The sequence below is a fragment of the Vulpes vulpes genome, chromosome 12, assembly GCF_048418805.1.
Source record: "Vulpes vulpes isolate BD-2025 chromosome 12, VulVul3, whole genome shotgun sequence".
Classification (NCBI taxonomy): Eukaryota; Metazoa; Chordata; class Mammalia; order Carnivora; family Canidae; genus Vulpes; species Vulpes vulpes.
This window is the reverse complement of record NC_132791.1, coordinates 84,666,303-84,684,655: the sequence shown is the minus strand read 5'-3', so window position 1 is coordinate 84,684,655 and position 18,353 is coordinate 84,666,303. Positions and strand designations below refer to the sequence as shown.

Sequence of the window (18,353 nt, the reverse complement as noted above, 5' to 3'; positions counted from 1 at the left end):
ACAACTTCATATCCATTGCCTTGGCAAAAACTTAAAAAAGAAAAAAATCAAGTATTCATAAAGAAAAAGAAAAAGCATATTCATCTACTGTCATGTGGAAGGAAGTATTCAAACTACCTTCAGGAGCAAGAGAGCAACATTTAATAGTGTGAAGATGTGTATCATCCCCTAAAACCCAACAATTTCAGCCTAGAGAACACACTGCACGTGTGCCGAGGCAGACATGCATAAACATTCACCTCCGCATATATTAGGAATCAACCCACAGGGACACCTGGGTGCCTCAGTGGTTTAGCGCCTGCCTTTGGCCCAGGGAATGATCCCAGAGTCCTGGAATGGAGTCCCACATTCAACTCCCTACAGGGACCCTGCCTCTCCCTCTGCGTCTTTCATGAATAAATAAGTAAAATCTTAAAAAAAAAAAAAAAAAAAAAAAAAGGAATCAACCCACATGCACCTTGCAGAACAGAGGGTGCTAAATTTTCAGACTGGACAAATGTGTTAACAGTGAAATTATACAACTTGCAATTTTTTTCATAACACTGGTAAATTTCACAAATGATATGAAGAAAATGGTAAGTGATAAGAACACACACAGCGTTAATTCATTCATAAAACAGGCAAATCCTAACAATACGGTAATATTCCAAAGGTCAAGTAATTTCAATTCTAATTCTCTTATTCGAAGAATTATGGTTTTTTAGTGGCATCCATGGAACTTCAGGTCTGAGGTTAGGTTTCCTGTGTCATCACAGTGAAGGGAAGCATTGAACACACAGACATGCATGTGCACTCACACTGGGGAGGGACTGTTCCAATAGCAGACTAGTCATTCTTGTGCTGAGTCTCCCCCAAGCCCCACCCCTCAGGGTCTCCCACCACCACCACACCAAAGCTTTCAATAAACCTTAAGAACATGAAAGATAGAACCTTACCTCCTCCTCTGGAGGTTTAGATGCAACAAAGCGCGTTCTCTCTCGTCTCATCTTGCCGCCTCCACTACCTACTCCAGAAGATAAACCATTGGCTGCAGACATACTGAAATTTGGGTAAGAAAAGCCACTAGGCAAAGAAAAAGAAAATTAAAACAAATGATATATTACTCTGGTCCATAACTTAACTAACTGAAAACCTAAAAATTAGAACTGCTAACAAAAAAGAAATATACAACCGAATGTTATTTTAAAAGCTGACAGATTTGTGTGTATACATAGTTTTTTAACATTCTTAATCTTCAAAAAAAAAAAAAAACATAAACAAAGGCCTTACAAGTGAAATATAAAGAAGCTTAGCTATATAAAGACATTACCTTTCTTGTTCTCTAGTTTGTCCTGGTGTCACAGGTTTTTCATATCCAGTCTAGAACAAAATGAGCACACACCAAATTTATATGCCTGTTTGTTTTAATTTTCCCAATACCTCCCTTCTGTCTGTCCATTTTAATATTTGAAGTCAGGAATTTGATGGGTTTTTAGTTAGTAAATCCTAAAACTTGTGACTTATATCCTGCTTTCTGAATGGTAACTGAATTACAGCACGATTATACAAATAAAATGTCACTGAGCACACACTGCCCTTCAAACAACAAGGTAGTATACAAAGTTAATACACTTACAAACCAAAAAATACTTCTACTCATCTCTCATCATAGCCTACTAAAGGTGTAAGCAAATGTATAAGGATATTCTCTTTGAAATGATTCTCTGCAAATTAAGTTCCTCCATTTAAAGGGTATCACAGCTCTTCAGAGAAATAACAAAACAGAAGGTGGGGACCAGAAATTTACAGGATGAGCCTGGATTTTTTTTTTTTTAAGTATTTTTACTTATTTGAGAGAGAGAGAGAGAAAAAGAGAGAGCACAAGCAGGAGGAGGAGCAGAGGGAAAGAACCTCAAACAGACTCCCCACTGAGCACAAAGCCCCCCCCCCCGCCTCCCACTTAGGGCTCGTTCTCATGACCCTGCAATCATGACCTGAGCCGAAACTAAGAATTGGATGCTTAACTGAACAAGCCACCCAGATGCCCCAAGTCTTGATTCTCCTGTATCAAAAAACAACTAAGTGTTCAAAATCTAAAAGCAAATACTACAAGGACACAGGAGCTAGTTCAAAGGCCAAATAAGACAATATGAACATCAAAATAAATAATGCCAATAAATGATTATAACGAATAGACTGAGAAATAAAGTTGACATAAAAACACAGATAGGTTCATAAATGAGAGAAAACTCTTCCTCCAGGAGGAGGACAACTAATAAGTATACAAAGAAGAGTGAAGTTAGAAAACCACCCTCTGTCGATCTACAAACAATAGTCTTGGGCAAAAATCACCAATAATGCTAACTACTAAAAGGATATTTATCCTCTCAAAGTTATCAACCTACAAGATATTTATTACAGAAAATAAAATAGTAACTTTATATTGGAGAAATCCTACTACCACCACCTTAATAATCACACTGCTAGTAATGAGAGCATGTGCTTCTTAACATGATAGGCTGAGAAGAGCTCAACATCTATTCTTTGATATTATTACCCAGGGGGGTACCTGGACAGCTCAGCTGGTTAAGCATCCAACTCTCCATTTCAGCTCAGGACATGATCTCAGAGTCACTGAGCTCGAGCCCTGAGTGAGGTTGCATTAGGGGCATAGTCTGCTTGAGATTTTCCCTCTCTCCCTGTGCCCCTCCTCCCTGCTTGCACATGCTTTAAAATAAAAAAAAAATTTTAGAAAAAAGGACATAACTGGAATCTAATCATGAGGAAACATTAGACATCCCCAAATTGCAGGACATTCTACACAGTAACTTACTTGTACTTTAGAAATATCGATGCTATGAAATACAAAAACAAACAAAAACCGTAAGGAACTGTTCTAGACTAAAGGAGATAAAGACACATGAAAACTAAATGCATACATAATCTTGAGTTTTTTTCTTCTGGGACAACTGGCAACATCTAAATAAAATCTGTACATTAGATAATAATCTATTGTACAATTTTAAGTTTCTGGTTTGATAACTATTCTGCATTTATTACATTAAGGGCATTCCCTACCTACAGGAAATACAAAGCAAAGTTAGAACAAATATAGTAAACTGTTAAGTCTTATAAATGGGCGCTTGGGGCCGCGCTGGCCGTGGAGCTGCTGCCCAACCCGGGACCCAGCCCTGGGTTGCTTAAAATAAATAAATAAATAAATAAAAAGAAAGAAAGAAAAAAAGAAAAGTCTTATAATTGTTCTTGCTAATTCTGTAAATTCATTAATTCAAATTATTTTTTTTAATTTTAATAAAGCAAACAAGACAAAGTGTTAATGATCAGTGAATCAAGGAGTAATGAGTAAACACTATACTATTCTCTCAACTTTAGTTTGAAAAATTTTAATAAATCAGGTTATGAAGATGAGATTAAAATAAGAGATTAAATAAGAGATTAAATGTAAGTAAAGGCATTAAGAGCAAGATACTATATAAACACAATAAATACAAAAAAATACACTTTAACTAAATAACACAACAGACAAACTCAGAACATGGGACATTTTAAGAAAACTGGCCTGGTCTTATCAAAAACCAATTTTGTCCAGCAATTCTGCTCTTAGGTATAGAGCCCAGAAAAATGACAAAAACATGTCTACAAAATACCTGTACACAAACGTTCACAGCAGTATTCATTATAGTCAAAAAAAAAGTAAAAACAATCCAAATGTCCCCTCAACTGATGAAAGAATAAACAAAATCTAGTATATATCCAAACAATGAAATATTACTCAGCCACACAAAAAGGAACAAAGTTCTGATGCATACTATGACATAGATGAACCTTAAAAACATTATGCTAAGTGAAATAAGCCAGTCACCAAGGACCACATATTTTAAAACCCCATTTGTATGAAACGTCCAGAATAAGCAAATCCATAGAGACAGATCAGTGGCTGCTTAGGGCTGGAGAGGGAGGAGTGGGGAATGACTACTAACAGGTGTAAGGTTTGGGGCGGATGGGGAGAATGGTGATGACAATGTTCTAAAATCCATTGTGGGAAAAAATAAAATAAAATAAAATAAAATCCACTGTGGTGATGACTGAACAACTGAGAATATACACTGCACCACTATGTACTCTTCAAATAGATGATTGGTACATTATGTGAATTATATCTCAAATAAAGCAGTTATTTTAAAAGAAAAACAATATGGTAAAGGAGTCAAGGCTTGAGATCTATAAAGACAAAACCAAAACAATGTGTGAAATCTGCTTGGATTCTGATTCAAAAAAGCAACTATAAACAATACTGGAGTGTGGACTAAATATCAAGTAATATTAGGAAGGAACAAACATTAATTTATTCCCTGATAATATGCAAGAAAATACAAAATGCATGTCAAAGTACTTAGGGGTGACATGTGTTATGTGACATTTTATTTTCAAATAGTTCAACACCACCACAAACAAAATACACAGTTTATAAAGTAATTCTGGCAAAATTATTTAATCTAAACTATGAGTACATATTAGAGTTACTAGTAAGCACGAATTTAGGATTTGATCAAGGTGCCAGCCATTTGAAAGGCATACCATTTATAATCACTAACACACAATCTTCATGCATTCTCTAGTTGCTACACTGCAATGGTAGAGTACTTGTATCTTATCTATTCTTACTCATTTTAATTGATAATCAAAGATGAGTGAAAATAAACACATACTCACACTGTGCTTTTTATCTATTCTTTGATTAGTCTTCCTTAATTCACCAGATGGGGTCAGAGATGGTTTAAAATAAACAGTTCGATTTGCTGCTATGGAAACTGGCTTTGGGGTCATGAGTCTCTGAACAGGGGGATAATGAGAGTCCACCTTATAGAAACCAAAGACAAACCTTTATTTTCATATATATCAGTGACACATATCTAAAAATCATTTGGCAATAATTAATGTGACCTAGAGACCTAGATGAATATTTCTTAGAGAAGTACCCAAAGGATGCAAATACTAAAAGGAAAAACGGACAGTAATAGAATGAAAGGTATAAATATTTATAAACCTAAATATAAAATTCCAAATGGTTGCACAGACTATTTTATTCTAGACTTAATAACTTTTCACATATATGTGCCTATGCACAAAATGGAAATTATATTCAAAACTGTTCTACAAATCTAAGTTTTTATTGGATTTCAAATATAGAAACTAAAATGATTTTGCCACATTTTCCCCAAATTACTTTTTAGATATCCTTCAGCTGGAAATAAATTATTTTTAAACTAGCTATGAAAATAATTGCCCAAAAAAAGGGAGCAAAGAATTTCAAAACCAAAAATAAACCGGCATTATTATCTAAGCACACAAGTGTTTTGTCAACAGTCTTTTGCAACAAGAAAACACAGTAAAAGTCCTGTTGCTGTAAGACTTCTACTCTGTCCAAAGACTGTACTACTATGAATATAGTCCTTTCACTCAGCAGCAGCTGTGAACAACATTGGTTTCCAAGGCAAAGCCTCTGTATACTAGCTCTTCCCTGAATCCTCATCACAACTGTGATCTTACAACTCAATGAGATAGTCTATTTTGCAGACTGTTCTGATAACATCTGTGAAACATGAGCCACAATATTGTATTCTGGCTTTTATATATCCTAACACTCATTAATAACATTGGATTGATATTATACTCCATCTTTACTAAAACTTTTATCAATGAGAATTTGCATTATGGCAGGTTTTACATTTACTTTTTAGACAATCTGACATAAAACAGGACTTTGAGAAAAGCAACTAATGCCATAAATTAATCCCATTGGCTAATAATGGATTCCCTCTTGCCTGATTACAAACATCTAGGTAATGCTAAAAAATTGTAAAGCAACACTATCCGCCCAAAACCCCTCAATTTTAGCCTTTACAGAATTTCAGTAAAAATAATTATAATTTACCAATATCTCACATACAGTTCCCACAATTAATTCAGAAAATTATGATCATTTCAATCAGTTACTTCTGGGGAAAACTGGTGTTGTAATAAATGCTTTCACAAGTAAGAATCTGGGAATCTGCTTCCCCCGAAGGATATTTAACTAACCATAAGTACAACTAACAAAAAATATACCTCTTTAACTGTATCCATCATTTTCTTTTTTTCACAGTAACCTCCAAAACTAATTTTAACCAAATAGAACACACTAAAATGGGTTATCAAGACACTGTAAGTTATATTTTTTTTATTAGTTCCCATATCTTGGAACAGTATTTGGCTAATGAAAGATCTAGCAATTTGAAATTCTATTACAACCGATTTGACATGTTTGTTAATGAGGAAAGTTTACAAAAGTTAACTTTTCAGTGAGGGTTTTAGTTCACTGAACTTTTATAATTACTAAACAAACACTTCAAGCACTTTTCACTCCAACTTTTATTTATCATCAGGTAAAAAGTTACACAGACTACCAAGATGCTGAAAATGGAAATGCCAAATAACCAAAAAATATTGACTGAGAGTTTACTGTGAATACAGCACTGTGCTAAGGCAGGCACTCACAAGAAGCTACAATGTCCAAGTAAAAAAATCTTATCTAAAAAAAATAAAAATAAAAAAATAATAATAAATAAATCTTATCTTTCAACCACGCCCCCTAACGACTATCAAATTCAATTTGTATATTTACTAACTTAAAAATAAATACAACAAAACTGCTGAAACTTTAAGTAAATAAATGCAAAAGAAGTTTTACCCTTTCCCTTTTGGCCTGAAAGTCTGCAGTGGTATCTATTCCACTCCTATCAAGAGGCTGAAAAAAACAAAATACTATTAGAATAGATTGGAAATTTTGAAAAATATGATTTTCATCACCAATATATAAAAATAGCTCTCTTAAAAAAGGTTTAAAAGTCAACTTACAGAATTCAGGGGAGAAGAAACAATAGATGGAATTCTTTTTGCATCCTGTTAATATTGAAACAATAACATAATTAAGATTTTTCACAAAACTCAAATTTTGTTACACACCCGGATTTAATTGTGATTCTAAAATTTTACCGCCAGAGGGCTTGACATCTTCTCTAAAGACTGCAATATTCGCCGAGCTGTTGAACTAGTCACACCGTAAGATTGTGCATTGAGCTGTTTAGCTTTCATCTGTCTTCGAACTGGTGCCTATAAAGTAAACACTGTATTATTTTTTTGGACTGTAAACTCTAAAGCACATATTTCAGGAAATGAAAATATTTACAAAACAGAATGTATTTCCACAGAGAAACAGGATTAATATGGTAACAGCAATTTATCTCTGGGTGGTGTCATTATGCATAAGTTCAATTTTTTTTTCTCTGTATCTTTACTGAAAAGCCAATGACTTTTACAATCAGAAACAAGATAGCATGCACTATGCTAAAAATCTGTAGCTATGTTAAATGAGAAAAGTGAGATCACTGGTATGAAGTTTAAGCATTATCTTAATCCATTTATCCCTGATGTCTAAATCAAACCCTTCTTGTTGAATCACCATGCCATCACTATGCTGTGCACCTACACTAATATAATATTGTGTGTCAACTGTAATTCAATAAAAAAATAAAATTTAATTTTAAAATAAATAAAAGAACTAAAGTAATAAGAATTATATTAAATTATTCTAGATATTAAATAGTTAATTAAACTCCAAGGTAACTTCTAGATATTAAATAGTTAATTAAACTCCAAGATAACTAAATGAAAAGATTATAGACTCTATTGTAAAGAAAATTTAGCTTTTTAGACTAACTCATTTCTCAAATTTTGACCTAAAAATTTTAAATACTCAGGCTATTTCTTTTTTTTTTTTTTTTTAGGCTATTTCTTTATGACCTGTAACTTTCTTAAAATTGGAGTTAAGGAAAACCCCTAATAAAGAATAGACAAGTACCCTTTAATATGCAAGCACTGTTTACAAATTCCAATTAAAACACTTTTCTCAAAAATGCATTAAAACAATCCAATAACCAAGTGACTATCACAAACAATTTGACAACGCTTAACACAAAGATAGTATCACAATCGAAACTCAGTTTCTACAAATAGCTCATAAGAGCTAAAAAACTGAACCATAATAACTACTTTATAAATTATGCTTCTCTGATACCAAACACTGATGACATTTTAGAGTAGCTGCAATATTCTCCATCAGCTTTATTAAGAAGTTGATGCCCATTAAGGATTGCTTTCAGGCCAGAAGCTTTGGCAAATATGAGGCAACACTAAAATCCTCTAGGAAAATATGATAGTCTGTCCTGTCACTGGGTTCTACTGGCCACTCAGGGCCTCAATTCACTAATCAATAAAATGGAACTGAGTTAAAGAATCTTTAATAGACCCTCCTAGCTCTAATACTCTAGGAAAGGACTAACAAATGGATTCATCTTAAACGTCAATGATAAACATTTCAAAGCCTGTGCTGAGAAGGATTCTAAGGGTATGTCATGACTTGGCATTAAAAAATATAAAATTCAATGTAAGAAAGGAAGAAATAGCAAGAACACACTCTGACTTGGACTATTCTGTGAATCATAGGCTTACATCATCTAATCTTCTAACATGCTGAACTATTATTTTAACTTTAAAAAATGTTTAAAGGAGTAATATGATCCAGTTTAAGTTCTAGAAAAAGCTCCCTGTGTAACTCCAACATCCAGTTAACTCTTTCTTAAATAACAAAATATTGCCCTTCATGAACACTTTCAGAAATAAAACTCTAATTACTGTTAACTATATACACGAAATCATCCTATAATTAGGAAAGAAACTAAAGACAAAAATCTTAAAATATATGTTTCTATGCCATTGCTGTTTGTCACAGACTGTTATCTTCACGTAGATTCCCCTCTCCAAAGGCCTACATATTACTTCTCCACCTTTAAAATGTCAAAATCCACAAAAGTAATAGGCACAACAAATACAATAAAACAGAATGTTTATGAACTTCAAAAAAACTGTTACTTTATGGTAAAACACAGAATGGTAGGATTTACCTTGAATTTGTTTTTTTTTAAGTTATCAATTTCCACTTGTTCTTTGCTCATACGTATGTAAATACAACTGATTTTGTATATTGACCTTGTATCCTGGGATCTTGCTGAACTCAAAAGTTTTGGTAACTCTTTTTTTTTTTTAAATTTTAATTGTCATGAATAGAAATTTTTTTCTTCCTCCCCAATCCATATGCCTTGTATTTCTTTCTTCTTGCATTGGCTAGGACTATAGTATAGCATTAAACAGTAGCAGCTCTAACAGACATCCTTCTCTTACTGACGTGAGAAGAGTATTCAGTCTTTAACCATTAGTATGAGGCTAGCTGAAGATTTTCTATAGGTACCATTGATCAGGTTGAGGAGACCCACTTTATTCCTCAAGCTATAGAAAATTTTTATCTGATGGACACTAAATTTTGTCTAACGTGTTTTATGCATCTGTAGAAATGTTCATATGGTTTTTATTCTTTAAGAGTTTGTTTTCATGGTAGATCATATTAATTTTCAAATGTTGAGCCAACCTTGTATTCCTGGGATAAGCCCTACTTGATTATAAAATAGTATCTTTTTATATATAGTAGATTCAATTTGCAAGTATTTGTAGAGAAGTTTTAGGTCTGTAATTCACTAGAAATACTTGTCTGTGACTTTCTTGCAATGTCTCTGGTTTCAGTATCAGGGTAATGTTGTTCTCATAAATATGTTGGAAAGTATATCCTCCTATTACACGGAAAAGTATGCATAGAATTGGTATTATATCTTTCTTAAATGTTTGGTAGAATTTATCAAGGAAATTATCTGAGCCTGAAGTTTTCTTTGCTGGAAGGTATACATATTAAATTTATTGAATAGACTATTTAGGCTATTTATTCTTAACCAGTATCAAAAAACATGAAATACTCAGGTATAAATCTAACAAAATATGTGCAAGGTCTGTGTGATGAATACTACGAAACACTGATAAAAAATTTCAAAAAGATACATGGAGAGCCATGCTGTGTTCAAGGATTATTGAACAAGTTAATTAAGATGTAGATGTTCCCCCCAAAAAAAATTAAAAAAAAAAAAAAGATGTAGATGTTCCCTAAATTCATCTTTAGACTCAATGCAATTCTTTTTTTTTTTTTTTTAAGATTTTATTTATTTATTCATGAGAGACAGAGAGAAGCAGAGACATAAGCAGAGGGAGAAGCAGGCTCTTCACAGGGAGCCTGATGTGGGACTTGATCCCCGGGAATCACGCCCTGAGTCAAAGGCAGACAGCTCCACAGCTGAGCCACCCAGGCATCCCAACTAATGCAATTTTAATCCACATTCCAGTAGGTTACAGAAACTGGTAATGTAGATTCTAAAATTATGAGAAAACAAAGATCTAAGAAAGCCAAAACAAGTTTGTAAAAGAACAAAGTTGGAGGACTCACATTAGCAATTTCAAGACTTACTGTAAAGCTATAGTATCAAGACAGTTTAGAATTAGCCAAAGGAGGATACTTAGAAACAAAGTCAAAAAACAGACCCACATATATAGTTAACTGATTTTCAACAAAGATGCAAAGGCAATGCAATGTAGAATGTATAACCCTTTCAGCAAATGGTACTAGAAAAATTGGATACACCTTATGCTAAAAAAAAGTCTTGATCCCTACACCTCATGACATGATACATACCACAGACAGAAATTAACCTAAAATAGATCAGAAGGCCTGAATTAAAACCTAAAACTATAATGCCTCTAGAAAACAGAAAAAAATCTGTGACCCTATGTTAGTCAAAAATGTCTTACACACTACACCAAAAGCATGAACCATACAAGGGGAAAAAAAAAAACCCAACATACTGAATGCCATCAAGTCTAAAACTTCTTTTCAGAAGACTTAAACCAGGGACACCTGGGTGGCTCAGTGGTTGAGCATCTGCCTTCGGCTCAGGGCGTGATCCATTAAGAAAACAACCCTATTAAAAAATGGGCAAGGGGAGCCTGGGTGGCTCAGCTGGTTGAGTGTCTGACTCTTGATTTGACTCAAGTCATGATCTAAGTCACGTGATGGAGCCCTACACTGGGCTCCCAACTCTGCCAGGAATCTGCTTGAGATTCTCCCTCTGCCTTCCCCTCCTTCAAGTGCACACGAGCATGCTCTCTTTCTCTCTCAAAATAAATAAATCTTTAAAACAAAAAAATGACAAAAGATTTGAACAGATGCTTCACCAAAGATAATACATTTATGGCAGATAAGCACACAAAATTATGCTCAGTTTCATAAATAAAAAACACAGTTAATGTGGAGTTACCACTACATGCCAATTAGAATAGCTAAAATAAAAAAATTAAAGATCAAAAAATTAAAAAAAAAAAAAAAAAACAGAAACAAAGAACTGATGACAAGTGCTGCCCAGAACACTGCTGAAAATGCAAAGTGATACCAGCCTCTCTGGAAAACAGTCTGGCACTATATTATAAAGTTTAATGTATACTTATCATAAGACCCCGCAGCCAACTTCTTGGTGTTTACCCAAGAGAAATGAAAATTAACATTCACACAAAATACTCATAACCCCTTTAATCACAATTGCCTCAAATCAGAAACAGCCCAAGTGTCCTTTCACTAGTGAATGGATAAATTATAACTCAGCAATAAAAGGAACTATTGACATATGCAAAAATATATATTAATCTCAGATGCATTACACAAACTAAGTACAATGAGCCAGATTCAAAAGGCTAGATACTACATTGATTAAATTTAAATGACATTCTAGAAAAAACACGTTCTAGAAAAATCACAGGAAAAAAAAAACAGATCAGTTGTCGGAGGGTGGAAATGGAAAGAGGGATTGACTATAGAGAGGTACAAGGTAACATTTTGGGGTGGAAACGTTTATTCCATTCTCTGATTCCAGAGATGGTACACAACTCTATTTTCTTAAAGTTCTAATACTCTAATAAGGTTAAGTTTTACAATATATAATTTACACCTCAATTTTTTGAAAAAAGAAAGGTTATCTCAATTAATTATTTCTAAAAGCACAGAGGCATATAAAACACTCACAAATGTAATGAATAAATTTATTCACTCAGGTCTAAAATAACATTCAGATAGTCCCTAAATGAAAACAATGTTTCTAATCCACAGTTCTATCATTTTACCAAAAAATAACCAAACCACAATTCCATTTGAGGTCTATTAGTTACTTGTCAATTGTTATTTTTAAGTTCTCAGTCCTTCTATTCAGACCAACCTGATATGGTGTGTTTCGTAGTTTAGGTTGTCTTACAGCAGCTGCTGCCCCACCATACGTTGTTTTTCCAGGATAAAAAGGAGAATCTCCAAGCTGACTTGTTTTAAGGACTGAAGAGTTCCCAAGTGACTGCGCAGAAACACAATGATAAATCATGTGTAATAAACACTCCAAACTAATATGATTAAATCAAAACCTGTTAGTACTCACAGGGGAAAGCGTTCCAAAGGCAGACAAGTTGAATGCTGGTTTTTTTGAGCTGGTGGCAGTGTGCTGTGAGTGTGAAGGAGTCCGTTCAGCCTCTGGGGACCATAGAGGTGGCACTGAAGTGTTCTTTGTAACAGCTATATCTGAAACAAAAATATGCATAGTAAGAGCACTGATTATAAGAAAATGGACATTACAAGTCAGAAAAAACCTATCCCATGAAATTTAACTTCACTACCAAATGCCAAGAATACCTTTATCAGAAGCTCTTGAAGAAAAACCACTGGTAGTTGAGATGTTATCATCATCATGCTGAGAGGTAGAATCTTTAATTTCCTTTACAAGGGAAAATCCAGAACTGCCAATTGGAAACGCCGAGGATGTGGAGGGCTGACAGTGTAATGCAGGAGATTCCAACATGGAGAAATTCATATGGCTCCGATGAAGAGAAGGCCTTGTTAATACATCTGGGTAATTTGAAGAAGTACTAGTTGTTGAGGGTTCTTAAAAACAAACAAATATTAATACTATGAATATACAGCTTAGAAAAAGCAATACAATTGCTTTTTAAGTGGCATTTAAGAAAACATACTATACAAATACAGCTTCAAGTCACTGAGGTCTCCCATGATAAGCCCAATTTAGGTTTTTTTTTTTAGGTTATTCTTTTTAGATGAAATGAAGTTTCATCTAACTGCAACGAATTTACTTAACCTAGTATCAAACCATGTTTCAGAGTTCACATACAACTTCTACAAGTGCATGGTCGTTTTTTCCCTTGAATTGATATTATAAAACTTGCTTGTGAAAAATCAAGTCAAAGAAGCTATATAAGAAAGTCATAAAAAGTGGGCAGCCCCGGTGGTTCAGCGGTTTAGGGCCACCTGAACCTAGAGACCCGGGATTGAGTCCCACATCAGGCTCCTGCTTCTTTCTCTGCCTCTCTCTCCCTCCCTCTCTCTCATGAATAAATAAAAAAATAAAATCTTAAAAAAAGTCAGGGCATCCCCGGTGGCGAAGCGGTTTAGCGCCGCCTGCAGCCCGGGGTGTGATCCTGGAGACCCAGGATCGAGTCCCACGTCTGGCTTCCTGCATGGAGCCTGCTTCTCCCTCTGCCTGTGTCTCTGCCTCATTCTCTCTCTCTCTCTCTCCCTCTCTCTGAATAAATAAAATAAATAAATAAAATAAATAAAATAAAATAAATAAATATTTTAAAGATAAAAATATAAAATTTAAAAAGTCATAAAAAGGATGCCTGGTTCCTCCAGAAATAACCACTATTAAATTTGTATATCCTCCCAGATATTTTATATGCATATGTAAATGTTTCCCCTAATTATATAATCATGCTATGCATCCAATTTTCTAGGACTTGTTTTTTCATTTAACAATATAATTTTGTCTCTATATACAAAGCACTCCCCTTAAATACCACATTGTATTTTATCATAGACTATACTTATGTGATTATTTTCCCAATGCTGCCAATATTTATGTGATTATTTTCCCAATTTCCATCAAACATACATGCACTGATATCTGCATATTTTCAGAGTATTCTTTTGGATTAATCCATGGTTCTCTAAGAATATAACAGAAACATGAAAAAAATTATTAAACATACTTTTAAGCTACCCAAAGAATATCTGATTCTGTAAGTCTAAAGTTGGGCCCCTAAAGCTTCCTAAGTATCCAACAGAATTGAATAAACTGAATAAACAATTAGATGTGGAATTGCTCTGTCGGAATGCATAAGAGTGCATGTTCACCTTTGCATATGAGACATCACGATACTGTCAAGTTATACTCCTACAAATGGCAAATGACAATGTACATTTCCACCATACTCTCCAACATGGGACATTCACCTTTACTGATTTCTGTCAATCTACTATGTCAAATGGCATCATTTTATTTGCATTTACTTAAATGAGAGATATTGAGCATCCTTCCCTATATTTAGTGGTCATTTATATTTCTTCTTCTATTAATTGCTTACTGATATAGTCCCTATATTAAGATTAGTAAAATCTTTTTCTTTAAGATTTTACTTATTTATTCATGATAAATATATATATAGAGAGAGAGGCAGAGAGACTGGCAGAGGGAGATGCAGGCTCCATCCCGGGTCTCCAGGATCGCGCCCTGGGCCAAAGGCATGGGCTAAACTGCTGAGCCACCCAGGGATCCCAAGATTAGTAAAATCTAGTTTTTGATCAGTAAGATAGTGTGATGTGATCTGAAATATTACAACTAATTTTTCACCATTGGTTGAACCAATTTATTTTGTTGATGGTGTCTTTTGCAATACAGAAAATAACTTGTATCTTTTTATTTTTTTAAAGATTTTGTTTATTTATTCATAGAGACACAGGAAGAGAGAGAGGCAGAGACACAGACAGAGGGAGAAGCAAGCTCCAAGCCCGACGTGGGACTCGACCCTGGGTCTCCAGGATCACACCCCAGGCTGTAGGCGGCACTAAACCACTGCGCCACCGGGGCTGCCCAATAACTTGTATCTTGTTTACAAAGACTTTTACCATTCCAAAACTATAGGAATTAAAAATTTTACTCATTTTTTTTTAGTACTGTACTGCTACTTTTATTTCAATATAATGTTTAATCTTGCATCCATCTGGAATCAGTTATGATGTAGTAGTTGAGAGAATGATTCAGCTTTATTGTTTTCCAAATGGTTAGCCTGTTTACATTCTAAAATAACCTTCTTAAATAAGTTACGTTTTAATCACTGAATGAGAAGCCATCACTACCACGATACTAAATTCCAAAAGGCTTTTCACTCCTTTCTCCAGTGATGTATCTGTACCAGTATGATAATGTTTTACTACTTCAACTTTAGAACACATTTAGTAACTGGAAAAGTTATTCCAACCTACCCCCATATTCCCCTTATTCTTTTTCAGAAATTCTCTATTCATCTTCAGATACATTTTCAAGAACTTTAAAGTCATTTGTAAGGTTTACAAAAGACATTACTGTTAGGTTGGAATAACTGGGCCTCCGGACTAGTCCTACTACTATAATTTAAATAATTATAAAACTGTACAAAATATAAGACATCTTTCAGATAGGAGAAAACAGCACTCAAAAAGAAGAAAAAGAAAAAGCAAGCAAGCAAGCAAGCTCAAACAGTGAGTCCTATCACTACCCAGCTCTCTACCCTGGCACATTTTTAGACCTGGAAGAGAAAACTGGAGTCCAAATCCAGATGGGAGTGTCCAGACAGTGAATGGGCTATCACTGCACAGAGTTAGACCATCTAAGGCTTAACAAATACCAGCTGTTACAGAATTGAAAAAATAGACGCTAGGAGGTGAGCAATGCTAAGGGACAAGAAGCAGTCCTAAGAACAGAGAAGCCAGTGTTGCAAGAACTGAGAGATCCCATAAACACATCCCTAAATCCATGGTATTCAGCCAAGATGTTGGAAAAGCTTCCCCTTGAGACTAAGGATCATGTCAAGAACAAGACCTACGGTAGACTCAGCCTAAAAAGCCACACGGGAAACAGTCTGAAGTCTAAGTCCTACCACTTTAGGAAACTTAAACACCTTGGACAGATATACATTAATAAAACGTAAAACTAAGTTTACAAAGTTCAAAATGATCATTTAGTAACAACTGCCTGCTCAATCAAGAATTAATACTCCTCAGAGGAAGATAACAGCATCCAGAATCTCTACCTTTATTATTCAAAATATTTAGGCAGAAACCATTTGATATATATAAGAAAAATGTGATCAATAGTGGGGAAAAAAGACAGCCAATAGGAACTGAACATAAGATAGCCAAGATAACCTTAACAGACTCATTAAAATTATTTGACTTGGATCACACTAAAGTTAAGATTTTAAAAAGGAAGTGCTATCTGGCCCAGCATTGTTTTACTAATGACTTTTCCTTTTGTTCAGGTCTCCTTTAGGTCCCTCGGCAGAACGTGAAAGAATTTCTTCTTCTAGAGTACCATACACTTCTTGTTAAATTTATTTCTATTTTTGTTGTTTGATATTTTAAGTGGGAACCTTCCTTCCTTCAAACTTTCTAACACTGCTTAAGTAAGAGTTACTGGGGTGTTTTTCTATATTAACTTTGTGATTTAGTTCTACAATTGTCTTATTCTAACAAGTTTTGTTTTGTTTTAATCAATTGGCTTAAGTTTTCTGGGTATTACTGATAAGCAAGGACCATTCTGCCTCCTTCTTTCCAACACTTACAAACGTATACATACATCCTCTATAATTATATATTTAATATCTAGAAGTGGTGATGAAGGGCTTCCACTTTATACCTAATTTTAATGGGAATGTTTCTAATGTTTCACCATTACATACGATTCAGGCCTTTGGGTAACTAACATGTTAAGGAAGTAGTGGTTTCCAATTTCTAAAGGAAATAAGAATAGACTAAGTTTTAGCAAATGCCTATTAAGTATTTACCAGAAAGAAAAAAATTATAAGATTTCACCTAAAATATGCTAAATTATATTAATAATTCCCTCATGATGAAGGACTGCCTACATCTCAAGATTAACTCTCCCCAGTAAGAAGATTCTATTATTCTTTAATGTGCTCCTAGATTGTATTTGCTACTCTGTAATTTTCTTCCCAAAAGGTCAGTCTTCAAAAATACTTAACAGTATAAGCAATACAAAACAATTCTGGATTATTTAGTTTCAAAGTACAATTATGCAAAAAATAAGACACAGATAAAAACACTTAACTAGTACTAGAAAGAAACATCAACTTAATAAAAGCCATAAATGAAAAAAAATCACAGCTAACATTAAATTCAGTGGTCAAAAGACAGAAATTTTCCTCTAAAATCAGGAAACAAAACAAGGATACTGGCTGTCCCCACTTCTATTTAACCCAGTATTGGAAGCTCTAGCCAGAGTAGTAAGGAAAGCAAAAGAAAGATATTCAAATTGGAAAGGAAGACATAAAATATCCCTACTCACAAATGCTATAACTTATATGTAGAAACTTCTAAATATTACACACATACACACACACACACAAATCCTGCTGGAATAAACAAATTCAGCAAAGCAGCAGATTACAAAATACACAAAAATGAGTTGTTTCTATACCTTAACAATGCACATTCTGAAAAGTAAATTAAGAAAACAATTCCATTAACAGCATCAGAAAGAATAAAACACCTAGAAATTAACCAAAGAGGTAAAAGACTTGAACAAAGAAAACTATAAAACACTGCCAAAAGAAAATTAAGAAGACTTTATAAATGGAAAGGCATTCGTGTTCTTACACTGAAGGAACTAATGCTGTTAACATATCAATACTACCCAAAGCAATCTGGAGATCCAGTATAATGCCTTTCAAAAACTCAAAGACATTTTCTCAAAAACAGAAAAATACATCCTAAAATTCTTATGGAATCTCAAGGGCCAAAATATTCTTGAGAAGAACAAAGTTGACATTCTTCCAATTCCTGATTTCAAAACTGATCACAAAACAATAATCAAAATAGTATGGTACTGGCATAAAGACAAACATATAGACCAAGAGAACAGAACAGAGCCCAGAAATAAATCCTCACATGTATGGTCGAAATGATCTTCTACAAAGGAGCTAAGACTACTCAATGAAGAAAGGACTGTCTCTTCAAATGGTGTTGAGAAAAAACTGGTCAGCCACATGCAAAAGAATGCAAATGGACCCTTATCTTACATCATATACAAAAATTAACTCAAAAATGGATTGAAGACCTAAAAGCAAGACCCAGAACTTAAAACAATAAGAAATCACAAGGGAAAAACTTTATGGTATTGGTCTTGACAATGATTTCCTGGATTTGACAGGCAACAAAACAGAAAGAGACATACAGAACTATATTAAAAACTATGAACTAAAAGACAATCAACAGA

General features: G+C 34.1%; 1 protein-coding gene across 5 annotated transcripts in view; it reads right to left on the bottom strand.

The window, feature by feature from the left end:
• NUP153 (nucleoporin 153) overlaps positions 1 to 18,353 on the bottom strand; it is a 98,677-nt gene that overhangs the window by 32,644 nt on the left and 47,680 nt on the right. For all 5 annotated transcript variants that reach the window (XM_072729068.1, XM_025999324.2, XM_072729065.1 and 2 more), the window contains 9 exons: positions 12,701 to 12,949; positions 12,450 to 12,589; positions 12,240 to 12,368; positions 7,036 to 7,152; positions 6,898 to 6,942; positions 6,731 to 6,787; positions 4,714 to 4,860; positions 1,310 to 1,359; positions 936 to 1,062 (listed from right to left, as the gene is read on the bottom strand). In XM_072729068.1, the coding sequence (XP_072585169.1) occupies positions 936 to 1,062; positions 1,310 to 1,359; positions 4,714 to 4,860; positions 6,731 to 6,787; positions 6,898 to 6,942; positions 7,036 to 7,152; positions 12,240 to 12,368; positions 12,450 to 12,589; positions 12,701 to 12,878 (990 nt within the window). In that variant the 5' untranslated portion in view covers positions 12,879 to 12,949. The remainder of the gene's footprint in view (positions 1 to 935; positions 1,063 to 1,309; positions 1,360 to 4,713; positions 4,861 to 6,730; positions 6,788 to 6,897; positions 6,943 to 7,035; positions 7,153 to 12,239; positions 12,369 to 12,449; positions 12,590 to 12,700; positions 12,950 to 18,353) is intronic.